The sequence below is a fragment of the Pogoniulus pusillus genome, chromosome 34, assembly GCF_015220805.1.
Source record: "Pogoniulus pusillus isolate bPogPus1 chromosome 34, bPogPus1.pri, whole genome shotgun sequence".
Classification (NCBI taxonomy): Eukaryota; Metazoa; Chordata; class Aves; order Piciformes; family Lybiidae; genus Pogoniulus; species Pogoniulus pusillus.
The window spans coordinates 14,771,355-14,786,822 of NC_087297.1; the positions used below are offsets into that span (position 1 = coordinate 14,771,355).

The following is a 15,468-nucleotide window of genomic DNA, read 5'->3' on the forward strand; positions in this document are numbered from 1 at the left end:
AAAAGGTTGTCAGTGAATTCTTCCTCTAGCAAGAAGCATCTCTTGGAGAAGCAGCTCACTGGTTGCTTGTCTGAGGCAGGATGATTGGATTTGTACCTACCTAAGCCTTGTCTGAACTCTGTACTTGCACCAACCTCCCCACGAGTGACATATGCTGTGAGGCACATGACAGTCTGCTGCTGCAGTGTATTTAAAAAGGTGAGAACTGGTCTTACCTGTGTTGCTGCTGCCCAGAGCTCCTTGGCCTCCCATCATCCCTTCAGTCCTGCCCATCAGCCCTGGCTGAGGGATCGCTGAGTAGGGGCTGCTGGCTCGGATGGGCGGGAAGGTTCCTGCGCCTGCTGGGGTCTGCAGTGTGACATCAAGTGGCAAGTTCTGGTTTGGCAGCAACCTGCCCAGTTGCCCTGCTCGTGGGTTATTAAAAGCTAGGCAGGAGGAATAAAGCAAAAAGCAAAGTTACAAGAACGTAAAGTTGGGAAGCAAGACAAGCCCAGGTTATCTGCTGGGTTGGGCTCCTCTCCACTGCACCACCCATCCACCACCTATTCCTCCTTGGCACTTCAGTGTCAACTTTAACACGGAACACTGACACTCTCCCAGCTGCAGTGTGCAGCTCTAGGATTCAGAATGCTGCAGTTTAACTGACAGAAGAGGCCCCTGGGTGATTGTGTGATGTGCACACCGCGCCAGCGACCCACACACCAGGGCTGCCATGGCATGCGGAGGGCAGCCCCAGGCAGACTGCCAGCAACGAGCTCAGTTTTGAAAGTTTTCCAGTGTAAGCTGTCTCCTGAAGAAGTCACCAAAAGGAAGGAGACTGAGTCTATTTGGATCCTGCAGCCCCTTTTGACATCTCCCCCTGAGAGTTTTTGTGCAGTTTTGGTCATTAACAGAAGCAGCTCTCCTGATTCCACAGCAGCAGAGAAGTGCTCCAGAATCAGAGCTCCGGTCAACAGAACGATGCCTGGTAGCACCTGTCACCTTTATCTGTTTCCTCTTCCTGGCATGTTCTGTGCTGCTAAAGCAGCCTCTGCAGAGCAAACTGCAGCACACCCCAGGAAAAGGAGCTCAGGATCCCACAGGCAGCACCAGGCTCAGCTCATCTCTGGGCACTGAGCCAGTGCATGAAAGCTGAAAGCTTCCCATGTGTGCACACAACTGGGCCTCCAACACCCACCCAGAGTCTGTGGTTCCACCTCCAACCACACCAGCACAGCACAGAAAATGAATTCACCATCCCTGGCAAATGATTTGCAATTCCCTGACAGCTTCCCTGAGGAGTCTGTGGCACAGCAGTGTCCACACAGCAACTTCTGCTCCAGAGACCATCCTGAGGGCTCCAGGGGCACGGGATGGCTCCTGCCTCATGCTGCCCAGCCCCTCACACTGACAAGCAGGAGGACATCAAATCCAAGCATCGCTCCCTGAGCAACACCAATAACAAAGGAGGATTTGAGGCTCTGTAGCAGTTTTAATGGGAATTTAAGCATTTATTATGCAGAGGAATATAGGCATTGGTGTGGTCATTTCTAGCAATCTGAGCTCCTCTCCAAGTGCCAGAGAGTTGTTTCAGTGCCAACAGAACCGATCAGCAGTGAGTCCTATGTTGTGTGCAAGCAGAGGACAGAGGCTGCCACCCTGGCTCCAGCAGCAGACAAGGAAGCAGAGCCTCCTGTGCTGTGCTCCTGAGCACTGGGAGCTGGCCAGACTCAGGTCCTGCTCACTGTGCTGGAGGAGCAACATCTCAGGGCTCATTGTTAACCAACAAAGTTAAGGAATAGTCAGCTCTAAGTGACTCAGCTAAAAGCCACAAATTCAGACTGAACCTGGGCCTTTCTCTCAACCACGTATCTTCTGCTCATCCTGTGGCTTTAGAAGAGGACTCTTCGTCACCCTTAGAAAAGCCTCTCTCATCCTTCTCGCTGCAAAAGTTGTTGGAAAGGAGTCATCTTCATCACACCAAAACCTCTTGCTATCTCTGCCAAAACCCTCCCAACAGCAGGGTCACCTGTGGCCGCAGCTGGGGACGTTCTATCTCTTTGGAGGGCGCCCTTTAAGGCTCTTTATAAGACACCACTTGCAGGGTGCTCTGTCCAATTGGCATCACCTCCCTGTGTGTGTCAAAGCAGGATGACCGCAGATGGCGCTGTCACCACATAAGACTAAACCAGGGCCAGCTGCGCCATCACACGGCACCAGACACGGCCAGGAGGTCTCCAGCTGTCACCACGCAAGTCGGACCACGATGAGGAGTCCCCTGACTATATCACCCATGACCAGACCAGGACAAGCAGCAATCTGGTTTCTCCCAAGGGCGCCATGATCACTGCTCTGGGCGTGCACAAGGCTGTTCTAGACACGCAGAAGGTGGACTCACTGCTCTGTGAAATCCTCATTGCTGGTTTCTGGGTGGCCACAGCCGTGCCGGGGCTGCTGTCACTGGTGAGCTGCATGAGGTCGTTGATGATGGCTTGCTTGTCGACCGAGCCCGCGGGCACGCCGGGGCGGCTGTCTGGGAAGAGCTGGGGCAGCTGGCTGTTCTGCAGGTCATCCAGGATCTCCTCTAGGTTATCCAGCTCACTGCCAGGCTGCAACACAAACCACACCCGCACTGCAGGTCACATCAGGGTCCATGTGCCACAGCCACAGTGCCCACGCTGGCTTTGGGGGCCTCTTACGAGTGCACCATGGAGGAAGCTCAAAGAGTTGTTGGAAGGGGACTGCGCAGGCTCCCCGGGGCTCACCTGCCATGTGTTTGGGGAGCCCAGTGCAGCACTGGCAGCCTACTAAAGCCCTGGCATCAGGCTGTGGGGACCCACACAACCACACCTTGGGAAGAGGGGGGATTCTCCCTGCATCCAGTGCTGGCAGCAGGGACCACTGGGCAGGGGAAAGGACCCAGCAGTGATGAAGATGGGTTTATGGTGGTACAAGCAACACTCCTTCAGCACAGTCACACTTCTGCTAAAAGCACACAAAGGAAGAGCTGCTTCATGGCTACAATTCCCTGTGCCCCTCTTGATTTCATTCCAAACCTCCACCTGAAGAACACTGCAGGACCTGTGAGGCTCTATAAAGTAAAAGCTGTCAGATAGTTAGTAGATTTAGGAATCCATCCTGCTCACTTCTCTACAGCGAGACAACAGAGAGAGATCCAGGCAGATGCAACTCAGCAGAAAATCATCACAAAACAAAAACTGGGGAAAAAAATCTAGTCTGCCCTATGCTGACACCAGTACTGACCTGCAGGCTGTGCTCACATGTGGGTTTTCACAGCTTCTCTGTCTATAAACCTTCACAATTCAAATCTTCTGTCTGGAAATTATTACAAGTGAATTCTTTGATCCTAAATCTTTCAACGGCGTGAAACCCTTCAGGGCAATGACTACCAACAGGTAGTCCAGTTCCTGTTACTGAGGCATGCAGGAAACATCTCACAGCAGCATTTATACTCCAATTCTACCCCAAATCTGACCCATATCAGCTCCTCTGCTAGGAAATGTGCCATGACAGAAGGGGCAGAGGGCAAGCAGCCAGCCCTGACGATGGAGAACTGAGAAATGACACCATGGAGGTGCCCACAAGCAAAACCCATCTCTGGTGCAAAAGAGGAAGGAGTTTACTCCATCAAGAGGCAGCACCTGAGTGAGGCTGGAGTTACTGGAAATCCAGAATCAGAGGACTGGGAGAGATTTAAAGCCTCAAGGCAAAATCAGTGTCTGTGACTCCCTACATGAGTCCCTGAAGAAAGTGACAGAACATCCACAGCTTCCCCAGGGAGCTGGTTTCAGCCCTCTACCATCCTCACAGCTCCAGTTTTCTTCCTCAGTTGTTTGTATGTTGCAGGGTACTTGGGGGGACTTTTTGGTGTCCTTTTAAATTCTCCCTTTTTAAAAAAAATAAATATTCTGGCAAATACAATTCTTTGTTTAAACATCAATGTAAAAAAACCAACCCCCCAACTCAAAGCCAGAGGAGAACACATCCAGCCAAGTGTGTCAGAAAGCACAGTCCCCGAGATGCTCTTAGGTGGCAAAGAAAGGTCAAGCACAGTGGGGGAGCTGCCACAACACAGTTGCACAACCTCTCTCTTCTGGCTTAACATAATCAATACCCAGGATTCCATCTTTATCCCTTGATGAGGTTCTCAGCTGCAAATGCTCTGGGGCAGATCCAGCACTAAGACTAGACTGCCACACTGGTGTAAGTCCCTCCAGCCCCCGCTCCAAGGGCACCAGGTGTGCAGAAAGCTGCATGGCAGTATTCACTTGGTTCCCCCCACAGGATTTGTCCTGTATTTCTGTCCCTGTTTATTTTGCTAATGGTCTCCCTGCAAATAGCAGGCACACCCTCAGCTCCCTGTAGAACAATTATTTGTCATGAATGAAAAGAGGCCTGATATAGTGCTGAAGCACGAGAGGACACACATGCTTCACGTAGTGCATATAGCTTCACCATCTGCAGGCAAGGTCATCACCACAGCCTGCACCCGACACCAAGTGCCAGAGGCCAGCAGATGAATGGTGCCTAGAAACCTCTGCACTGAACACAGGGTCCCTGCCGAGCACCATCAGGCACAGAAAGGCAGATTCAGTTAAGTGCTGGTGGAACTGCTGCCTGCCCTGCTGAAAGGCGGCTCCTAAAGCTGGCTCTACAGAAGTTGCTATGTCAAAGTCGAGCTTCCACGGGCTCTGAAGGGCTGGATAAGGTCCAAAACTCTCTGGAGATCCAGCAGGGGCAATGCCCATGGCTTGCACCAAGAGCCTGCATTCTGAACTTCACGGGTGGACACTTTTCCTCTGTGGTAGAGGAGAACTCTTGGTGCTGAGGGCAAGGGCTCCCCAGCAGGCAGAGCCTCCCACAGTCAGCTCTCACCCTCTCCCCCACAGTTGCCTTAGCTGGAACAGCCCTGTAGCCTGACAGCCATCATCCCACCAAGGGAGGGAGAGGTGGTACTGGAAATGCTCTGCCACCTGAGAAAGGCTTCCTGCTGCTGGCTGCTCTCTGCAGAGGCCGTGCTGAACACTGCACCTAGCAGGCTGCTATTTTTAGTGCAGCGGAGTGCTTCAAATCATTTCCTGCCCAAAGTCACACTAGAAGCAAAAGGAGACAACGTCATGGCTGCGCTGGCTCCCGGCAGCCCAGTGCCCCTCCAGAGCCAGCCGGCTGCAGCTTCCAGAGGATCTGCAGGCTGGTGACCAGTCCTTAAAAACACACCTCCCTGGGGAGCAGAGCTTTAAATAAACCTGCAAAGAGGTGCCCCAGCACACGGCTCCTCCGCATTAGGGAGGAAGAAGGGGGGAAGGACACAGAAGGATGGAAGAATTTAGCACAAGAATCTGTGTTCTGCTCTCGTACTAAATAGTTCCAGCTTTGATCTAAATTTAGGCAACGAGCACTTCCTGTGGGAGACATCTCCAGAGCTGAAGAGTTTTTCATGCTAAGTATTTTCAGTGATTTTCTAATTGGGGTAAAGTGGTTATTTGTTTAAAGGCCTGGCCTTTGGCTAGATAAATGTCAACATTATTTTATATGCCACATCATTTCATCTGCTGGACTCCTGTCGATTCAGCTCCAAGTTCCACTGCATCTTGAGTAGGTTTTAAAACTCTGTTTATAACTGAGGGGAGCCACAAAAGCCCCTCCGTCCCTCCCCAGCAGCCTTCCATCGCAGCAGCGGGGCTGGCTTCTCCCCCAGCCCCTCAGCTCGCACCGCTTTCCGGCACTCCTGCACTGCTCCATGCTGCTCCGAGCTGCCCCGCGATCTTCCTGCGCCGTGGGGTTCCTCTCTCCTGGGAGACAGCCTCTGTCATCACATTTGAGGGAAGGGCAATGCATCCACAGCCCATGCTCCAAGCCCCTCAAACCCTGCCCCGACCTTGCAAACACAAAGGCCAAAGACCAAAACCAAGTAGGCTGTTCACTTCCCGAAGGCCATGGCACGGGGGACCTGCTTTCAAAGGGCTGCAGATGCTGCAGTCCCTTCCCCAGGGTTACCCTTCCCACTGAAGGTGAGACCACCACAAGCCAGGCCAGGCCCCCTGTCAGCTACACAGAGATCACTGAAGAGGAAATCTTCATTCTGTTAGAAAAATAATTCTTGAGAAGTAAATCTCCTGAAGGCCTTAATTTTGATTTACTTGGACAATTCAGATGATTACCAAACCCTAGATTGTTGTCCAGTCCTGAAGACTGGGGCAATCTCTGCCTTCACCCCACCTTCAGTGCGCAGGACCTGAGCCGGAACTGAAATCTACTTCAGCAGTTCACTGCTGCCAGTTTGCTGTGGGTTTCCTACTCTCTGTGTCTCCAGCCTTGCAGAACACAAGCGCTCAGGAGGATCTCAGCCTTCCCTCTGCAGGCACCACAACACAGCTCGGAGCTGAGCAATCAGGCAGGAGGAGCAGGCCCTATAGGTATGGATGGGATATGGTTCAGCTGCCCTCAGAGCATGGCAAAGACTCAAAACCAACAATTGCTCCTGCAGCTGGCAACAGCTGGCAAAGTCTGGAGCCTCCTGGATGATAGAGACCTGGGCAAGGCTGTGCCCAGCTGCAGTGGCACCTTTGGTCCCCCACCACTCAGTCCCGGCATTACACATCTCCTCCAAGCAGAGCCTGTTCTTCACACAAGGTGATGGCCACAGCTTAGGAACACAACTGGAAAACTCAAGGGTGGATTCCAAAAGCAGGTCAGAGCCTCGTGAAGTGTCATGAAATTGCTCTTGGGGGAAGCTGGGCGGTGGGAATGCAGGCCTAAGACATCTCATTCACACACACCACCAAAACCTCTTACCTGTTCGTTGGGCTCAAAGCTCATCTCCTCCTTTTCTGTCCTCATAGCCATCAGCTTTGTGCTGGCAGACGGCTCTGTCTTGCTGTCCAGCCGCTCCAGCTTGGGGGGCATGTCTGGTAAGCCAACATCTTTAGTATCATCTTTATCTAGCAAGTAGCGGAGTAGTGCATTATTATTCTTCTTAGGACTGGCTGGCTCCTGTTTGACAGTCACCTCCGAACCAGGAGCTGTGCTGCTGGACTCCTGGCTCAGCTCTTTGCCCGTGGCCTCTGCCGTGAGCTTGGCCAGGTCCACAGGAGAGCTGCTGTCCTGCAAGAGTCTGTGCAAAATTTTATGCTTCTCCTTGAGTGAGGTTCCGTGTGCCGAACCAGACCCAGGCAAGCCTCCTGTGGAGTCCTTGCTAACGTCTGCCATGGTGCTGGCCAAAGGTGAAGGCTCCATCTGATCCGATTTGGTGGTCAGCAGTTGCAAGAGCTTTGTCTGGCTTTTTCCATCGTGCAGTTTGTTCTGTCCATCAGGCCTCTCACCACTTGCCGCCGGCGCCACGCTGCTGTCGCCAGCATCCTTCTGCTCTCCTGAATGGCAGCTGCCCTCCGCCGGCCCAGCGCTACCCTCCGGCTGCTCCCCATACAGCCCAAAACAGTCTTTAGAGTCCAGGCTGCCCATCTTGCTCAGCTGGGGAGGATTCATGTTCACAGGGGAATTTTGTACGTTTCCCATTTTTAGGTCAGGTGAAGCCAACGAGGACCCCAGGGCAACACCGTGGCCCTCGCTGAGGGCCTGGAGCGCATTCAGGGAGCTGTTGGTGTAGTTATGGCTGTTTCCTGTGCTGCTGCAGACTCCCACCGGCGAATGCAGGCTCCCGGCGGGGGAGAACTGGCTGGGTGGGACTCGGGGGCTTCCTGCCACTCCAGGGCTCACACGATGCCTTGGGGAAAGCATCGAGTTTGGCTGCCCTGGGGTCATGCCAGGGCTGTTCTGTGAGGGGCTGTTCATTTTTAGTGCATAGTTACTACCCTGAGGAGTGGATGCTTGTATGCTCGACACATGGTTGATTCCCCCTGACCCACCAAACCTGCCCGCTGGCATTCCCATTTGTTCCTTTGGGCCATTTATGGCAAAATTTATATTGCTACTGATGGTCATATCCTGACCTGGGTTCCCACTGCACATGGCCTGATGGGCAGGGCTGCTGGAGCTAATTGGGTTCAGTATCTTCCCCATTCCTTGTCCAGTCAAATCCTGATTCATTCCACAGACATTCTGTTCTCTGTGTAGCAAGGGGCAGAAAAACAAGCTGTTAGCAAAAGTGACAGCAGCCAGCTTGCAATGAAATCACATGAAAAGAAGCCACCCCCCAGCCTCACCCTAAAATACCAAACACATCCACGAGTAAAAGCAGATGGGTGACCTGCAGCTCTTGACACGCCGCATGTGAGCAGCAGTTTCAGCAGCCCAGTGGCAAACCAGTGGCAGAGAGGAGGACCAAAAATATGTCCCCCTGGGATGGTAGCCACCAGACATGCAGAGCTTACAATCTCAGACTCTGCCCTGAACATGTCTCTGCAATTGGGCCAGAGGCAGCTTGTGGAGCTGGCAGGGATGCCAAGTGACATGTGTCCCAGGCACAGCCATACTTCACAGTCCAGCTGTGCCCAGCTGTTTGCTAGTTTCTGCATTCCCACATGTTAGCTCCACAGCTCCCCTGGAGCAGGCTCCTTGTCCACCAGTTCAGGCTCAAATGAAAGCTGAAATGGTCCCATTTCTGCACTGCCAGGGCATTTTAATGCTGCTGCAAAGCAGCATGGGAGCCAGGAAGACTCCTGGATGCTGCCATGGAACAAGAAAGCTCTGTCAGCAGCCCTCCTGCAGGGGCCTTCAAGAGAGGAGGAGGAGAAAGGGAAAACCCACACATGGGAGCTGAGACTCAGACTCAGAGATGGAGGTTGTAAGACAAGAAAGAGAAGAGAGAGAGACACAGAGAGAAAAAGCTCCTGTGAGAGCACCTGAGGGTCATTTCTCCCTCCCTCAGTGGATGTTAATTGGTTTACAGCAGGATGCAATCCACTTCTTCTGTGCTCAATCTCAATCAGAACTATCAGAGATATTCCCAAATGCTAAAGCTATAAAAGAGACAGAGTCAAGTAGATTAGGAAGGGATGAAATGAGGTTCTGAGGAAATCAAACCAAACCCAAATACTAATGGAACATCCCTAGTAAGAGCCAGAAGCCATCCCTGCAGGCACAGCAGACATGCAGCCAAACCTTCCACTCTGCTAAAGCAGAAGTGAAGGACCGGAGCAGGCTGGAACTCCTGACTGCACCTGGTCCCTTTGGTGCAAAGGCAAACGCGAAGAGCTTAAACGTGAGAAGGTGGATTGTAAACACCTATCACAAACACAGCAGCACCGAAGTTCTGCTAGCACCCAGCAGTACCTGCAGCTACCATTTCTAACTTAAAGGGGCTTGTTTAAGTTTAAAGCTCAGCAATTCCTGAACTTCCAAGTATGTTCAGCAGCCTGCAGAGAGCAGATCTCAGGCAGCCTTCAGCTGGGCCAATCTTCACATCGACAACCTCTTTGAAATGGTTTCACTTTTAATTCCATTCAGAGCTGTTTTCCTCCTCTCAAAAAAGTGATACTGTGGATGCAGGGGAACAGCAGAGTCATTGAAGTCAGCAAATAAACCTGAGACAACACTGACATGAAAATAGCAGCAGCAGCAGCAAGTTCATTCAAACTGTGCTGAAGCAGTGAGCTCAGTGATTCCTTACCCTTGACCTGAACGTGCTGTTGCCTGTGCCTCTGCACCAACTACTGACAGTGGTGGCTTTCCCAGGATGGGCTAAAGGAGGGTCTCCACCCCGAGCACCAGCAAAGACAAGGAATGAAGGCAGCCAAGGAATTAAAACAGGCAGTTTGTGTAAAATGCCATTCCAAAGGATCACACCACACTCGTTAGGGAGCACCCAAACCCGGCAGCAATTTCATCTGCCCAGCCCTTCCAGACTGAGCACCGTGTGGCAGCTGCCTTATGTCCACTGGGCACAGTGCAGGAAACGAAACACTGAACTCCAGAGTCTGTGCTCCAAGTGTTCACACGTGCACGGCAAGCTGGTGACAAGGAGGTCCAGCAGGCCACTTCTGAGCCCTTGCCTGACCTTACAGCCCCTTCCTGCTGGATGCACCCAGCCCAGCTGCTGACTTAGTTTCACACTACCAACCTGAGCTCAGCTGAACACCCACCAGCCTAAGCCACCAGTGTGGCATCTCTGCAGGGAGGTGCCAAACCAGTCAGGGTTACCTGTGAAGCATGTGCAGGGAGATGACGAGCTGGGGCTCGCTGGTGGTCTGGGAGCGGATGAGCTTGCTCTTGGTCTGGGCAGAGACGATGGTGCCGTCGGACAGCGAGAAGCGATACATGGGGCTGAAGGCCAGCCCCTGCCGCAGCACTGCAGGCAAGGAGAACAGCGTTATAGCGTCAGGAACATGGAAAATGCTAAGCTGCTTAGCAGCTGCTGCTCTAAACCAGCAGTGACACCACAGACACTGTGCCAGGGCACAGAAACCAACCAGACAGAACCCAGTGAAGAGCCAGGATATGTTGGCACAAAGGACCTTGCGTACCAGGGGTGAGCAGCACACAGAGCACAGATACTGTGAGACACTGAGAGGTCAGCAGCAGGCCAAGAAGTCCTTCTGCCCATGTCTCTTTTCATTCTGTATGTGTCTGTCTCCTTTTGCTCCTCAGACATTTTCCACAGGTGTCATCTACCCCACAATGATCAACAGGATTGCCCTGAGCTTCTGCACCATCTGCTCAAGTCACCTGGTCACAGCTGCTCTCCATACTGCTTTAACTGAGCAAGCATATAAATCTCTGCCTGGTACAATTAGACAGGAGAACAGGAACAAGGCATTATTAAATTTAACAGAAGAAATACAAAACGAAACAGCATAACTGAGTGACAAACACAACTATCTCTAAGCCCAAAGCAGGCTCTGCTGCCCTCCCCAGCACCACACCTGGCTCCATTTCAGCTCTGGCTTCACTCCACTGCCCATGCTCTCAGGCCTGAAGCTTCCAGTGTAATTCTGAACTTTGGCAAATTCAGTATTCTGTAGACCGATGTGACATGGAAATCAAGTTATGGGAGAGCAAATCCTCACACTTTTGTCCTACTGCTGCCTCCCTGCCGCTGATCTCAGGCCAGCTCCCAGGCCAGGCGCTGTCACATCAGGACTGCAGAGAAGGCAGGAGAGCAGCCCCTCAGAACTCTGCTGTCGCTGTTCAGGGAGAGAACAGGACTGGAGCCCTAGGAACACTTGGAACTTCCTACTTCTCCTCACACACTCACTGGCTGTGCTTTCAGTTTCGCTGTGGCTTCTTTCTTAATTAATAATTCTTGCCTGATCTGCACCCCTGGGCTGTCAGCACTCCCTGGACAGGGCAACGCAGGGCTCACCCCGCCTGGCTTTGCAGCCACCAGATTCTCAGCCTGGCAGGGCTGGCTGCTGCCACTTCTCTCCCCTGGCCCCCCCACTGCTATACATTGTTCTGCCAGGGTTTAAAGTATTATTAAGGCAGTGAGAAAACAGGAAGCATAATTTAAACAATCAGCAGGGTTTTTTCAGAGTAAAAAATGTAAAGAAAAACAAACCCCTACAACTGCAAAAGAATCCGGAGGCAAACGCTGCTGCTGGGGCTGCCATTGTTCCAGCTTAACCTCTGGGCACCGTGGGGCCAGAGCTCTGAGCTGCACCATGTCCACACCAGGAAATTCCAGCACTCAATGCCAACAGGATACAAGTGAAATCTCAACTTAAATCATTCTCCAAACGAATTCTTTAAGCAAACAAGAATGCTTCCCCATTCCTCTGCAGGAAGTGCTGTTTTTCTGACCCTGGCCAATAAAAACTTGCCACAGATGCTGCCTTCATGCTGAGTGTTAAATTGAAAGCCTTGTAGGGTTTATTGCTCACCAAGACCAGTGCTGACACTGGTTCACACTAATGACATGCAGGAAACCATCACTTTCCTGGATGCCACAGCAAAAACTCCTCAATCTCTTCTGGCACAGGCAGGTCCTTACCTGAATCTCCTCACTAACCCCTGCCAAACTTCACTTGCATAACACCTTCCACAGCTGGTCTGAAATCTCAGCACTCCTCCTGTATCTACCCCAAGACTGCTATCTAAAATATGATGACACTCCTGTGCCCACACTCCCACAATGAAACCTGAAGGCTTTACGGCAGCAGACCATTTAAAGAACATTTCACCACTGCTGCATGATTGAGGCCTCTGTGTGTGTTTGGTGGAATCATCTGGGACTCCAGCTCACCTTCCAAGTCAGCCTGACAGTTGCTGAAGGACCACAACAACTACTTGTACAGGCCAGCTGCAGTCTCTGGTCTAAAACTTCAAGCCCCAGAGAATGATGCTCCTGCACTGGAAATGCTTCAGCTCTGCTGGCCTGAAGGACTTTCCTGCAGGCTGTGAAGGGTTATCTGGGTCTGGTAGCCTGGAACTGAGTTACTAGAACCAGCAGCATCAGAGGGTCTTGAAAATCCCCACCCAGACACAACCACAGAAACCTCTTGGGAAGCCTTCACAGCACAGGGCTCTCTCCCACCTTACCTACCACAACCCTGGCAGAGATGTGCTTGTGCTACATCCTACAACACATATCAGCTAAGTGAAGTACAACACCGAAGGCTTCCAGGCACAGCAGAGCTGCCCTTTTTGTTTCTCATGGGAACTGTGACAGCAAAAGTCCATTTTTGCAGAGAAAAGGAGCACAGGGCAGTCAACTGCAAGGGGTGAGCTGAGGCTCTGAAGAGCCATGGGCCATGAATGTTTTGGTGGGCAACACACAGAGGTTTTCCTTTCTGAAATAACTGTGATGGTTTGAAGATAATAGAGCACCCTCTAGTATGGCACAGTGTAACCAGCAGCAAGACAAGGCAAGCAGGAGAGAGGTGCAAAGCCTCTCCAGAGATACAGGCAAAGCAGCTCAAGAAAGGGACTGGCAGCAGCTCCTGACTGTTCCAAGAGAACGTAACAAAGAGAACACAACCAAGAGATGCAAATGAGAAAGTTTAAACATAGCAAGTGCCAAACCCCTGCCAGCTAACCTTCCTGGTGATGCCTCTTGGCAAAAGAGAGTTCTCCCTCGTGCTGTGAATGGAACCTCTGAATGCACCTTCTCACCAAATCCTCCCAGCCAGGCTTCATGGCTGCTCGCATGGTACTTGTGTCCAGGGAAGTTATTTTGCCTGATACGAGAGAAAACATTTATTAGAGCAGCTTCCTCCTTGAGGGCAAACAGTAAAGCAGAACGACACAGCCCTCCACTGCATAATACCTTGCAGATCCTGGCGAGTAGTGAAGCTCTCTGATGAAGGCAGAAGTGGTCTTTCCTTCATTGGAGCTCTTCTTGCAACACAAATCAAGCAAGACTGCAAATCTTAGAGAGAAGAACTACTTCAGGAATTTATAGAGAAGGAGATTTTGTTTCCATGAAGAATTCAGAAATGTTTTTAACAAGTTCTTGAAGTCTGAAGACCAAAAGGACAGGTTTTGTACTGAGAAAAGCACATCCTCAACTTTGTACACCTGCATTATTTTCTATATGAGCTAAGACAGGAGAGCTGGGTTTGCTCTCTGGTTTAGAAGCAGTGATGAGGGATCCCAGCACAGCTCATCATTATTGGCAGTGGTTTCTGCATCGACCTGCAACAGCTGCACCTCTCAGGACATAAGTGAGGAACAAAGGAGACAGGAGCACAACTCTTCAGCACTCACTACTCAGTGCCTCCTGAGCCACTCTTCTGACACAGGCCCCAGTGCCCCTGAGAAAGCAGCTTCACAATGACCCACTTTTACTTATCTGAACACTTAAACACAATCTGAGGAAATTTATCTGCTGAAGTTGTAGATGACAAAGGAAGCAGCCAACCACAACTGTCTTCACATTCTAAGAACTAAAAAAAAATGTTAATTGAAGCTTCCTTGCCAGTCAGCTCCGACTGCAGTGGTACAGAGACAGGGGATCTCCTTAAGGGGAGCTAAGGTTCTCCCCTTTCCAGCTAGGTTAACAAAGAGGAGCAGGCAAGTGTTCATGCTCCCAATCCCAGAGGGAAGACCACTCCTGTAGTTACAGGCAAAAGGACAAACTCTCAGTTGGAGTCCACTGTACCAGCTGCACCAAAACTGCTGACCCACAAGAAGACACCATCTGGGAACACAGGCTGCAGGTGATCATTACCTTCCCCGTCCTCCTTGAAGGAATTTGGTTGAGAAACCGCAAAGCACTGCATAGTTTCGTATTTCTGGTGTGCTTCCTGGCTGTCATGGCCCTCCTCAGAGTCAGTGAGGGGCTTCACCAGCATGCGGCAGTTGAAGGTGTGGCTGTTCCGCCTGGGAGCGTCTCCAGACCAGGATCCTCCATTCACTGTGCAAAGCAGAGGGTAGAGTCAGAGCAAGTGGGCACAGCTACCTCTGCTGCCCACCCACAGCACACTGACCAGGCTCTGGACACCAACCCACTCTGACAACAGAGCCTGCAGCAGCACTGAACAAGGCTGTCAGGTCTGAAGAACATGGCTGTTTCGTTCAGCTCTCAGGGATTCGGTCAAGAGACTCAGCACAGCAGGATCAAAGTGTAAGGACCAGTGGGTGTAAAGGTGACACAGCCCAGTGAAAGGCTGCTGCGCAGATCAAGGTAACTGTGTGCCTGGAAGAAACAAAGCAGCATGCAGGCTCTGTCCAGAGAGCGTAGAAGGGATCAACACAAAGCAGACAATAGTACTGTGTGAAGACCTGTGTCCAGGTTGCAAGGAGTGAGGACAAGAGCTGCTGCGCACCTCTGAACCAGGAAGCACTACAGCTGGAAATGCAGGGAAACAGCTCCAGCAGAAGAGACTGAAGGGATGGGAGTGACCTGGGCGTAGCAATGGATAAAACTAAAGCTTAACACTCTGCTTAAGACAAGTAAAAAAGGAAACACAATCCTGAGAGGCACAAATATAGGTACTGGACACCAGTCAGAGGCAATTAATGTAACACCACATATGGAAAGAGCAGGGCTGTGTTTAAAACACTCTCCACTTGCCCTCTTCACTTGTAAAAAGCAATAAAGGCAGCAGTTTATGGGGGTTAGCCACTTGGACATTTGATTCTTCAGGGGTTTGTAAGTGAAGTGATGAAAAACAGCAGTGAAAGGCACAATGCTCTGTAAAGTGCTGTAAGCAAAGGAGGTGCCCAGCACGGAGTCTGCCTTTCCATCTCCTCCAAAACCCAATGATATTAACACCAAGCTGCAGCCAACACAAACAGCTTTTGAAAGAAAATGAAAAAGCCTGGTGAAACTAAACCCACCCAAACAAAACTCTATCAGGGGTGTTCTGATTTTTCTCTTCTGTTCCCCCTTTTTTGGGCCTGTTGAGTCCCTCTGGAGCTGGCAGAGTTTCTAAGAGTAACCCCCACAAAGTAGAGCCTGACAAGAGTGGAGGATGCTGCTGAGAAGAGCAAGCATCACTCGTGCAGCCTGCAGGGACAGGAGCAATAGCTGGAGTGCCCCTGGGCAGACTGCAAGCAGAAGGAAGATACCAGTTGCTGATATCAAAGCTGAGTTATGACAGCAGGGCTAAAGAAGTGATGGTCTGAGGT

At 51.4% G+C, this 15,468-nt stretch overlaps 1 protein-coding gene across 5 annotated transcripts in view; it reads right to left on the reverse strand.

Moving 5' to 3' along the window:
• The window catches only part of NCOA2 (nuclear receptor coactivator 2), a 120,341-nt gene that overhangs the window by 19,363 nt on the left and 85,510 nt on the right, over nucleotides 1-15,468 (reverse strand). For all 5 annotated transcript variants that reach the window (XM_064170732.1, XM_064170731.1, XM_064170733.1 and 2 more), the window contains 7 exons: nucleotides 14,066-14,251; nucleotides 13,163-13,264; nucleotides 12,933-13,073; nucleotides 10,099-10,246; nucleotides 6,796-8,065; nucleotides 2,378-2,588; nucleotides 216-425 (listed from right to left, as the gene is read on the reverse strand). In XM_064170732.1, coding sequence (XP_064026802.1) covers nucleotides 216-425; nucleotides 2,378-2,588; nucleotides 6,796-8,065; nucleotides 10,099-10,246; nucleotides 12,933-13,073; nucleotides 13,163-13,264; nucleotides 14,066-14,251 — 2,268 coding nt within the window. The remainder of the gene's footprint in view (nucleotides 1-215; nucleotides 426-2,377; nucleotides 2,589-6,795; nucleotides 8,066-10,098; nucleotides 10,247-12,932; nucleotides 13,074-13,162; nucleotides 13,265-14,065; nucleotides 14,252-15,468) is intronic.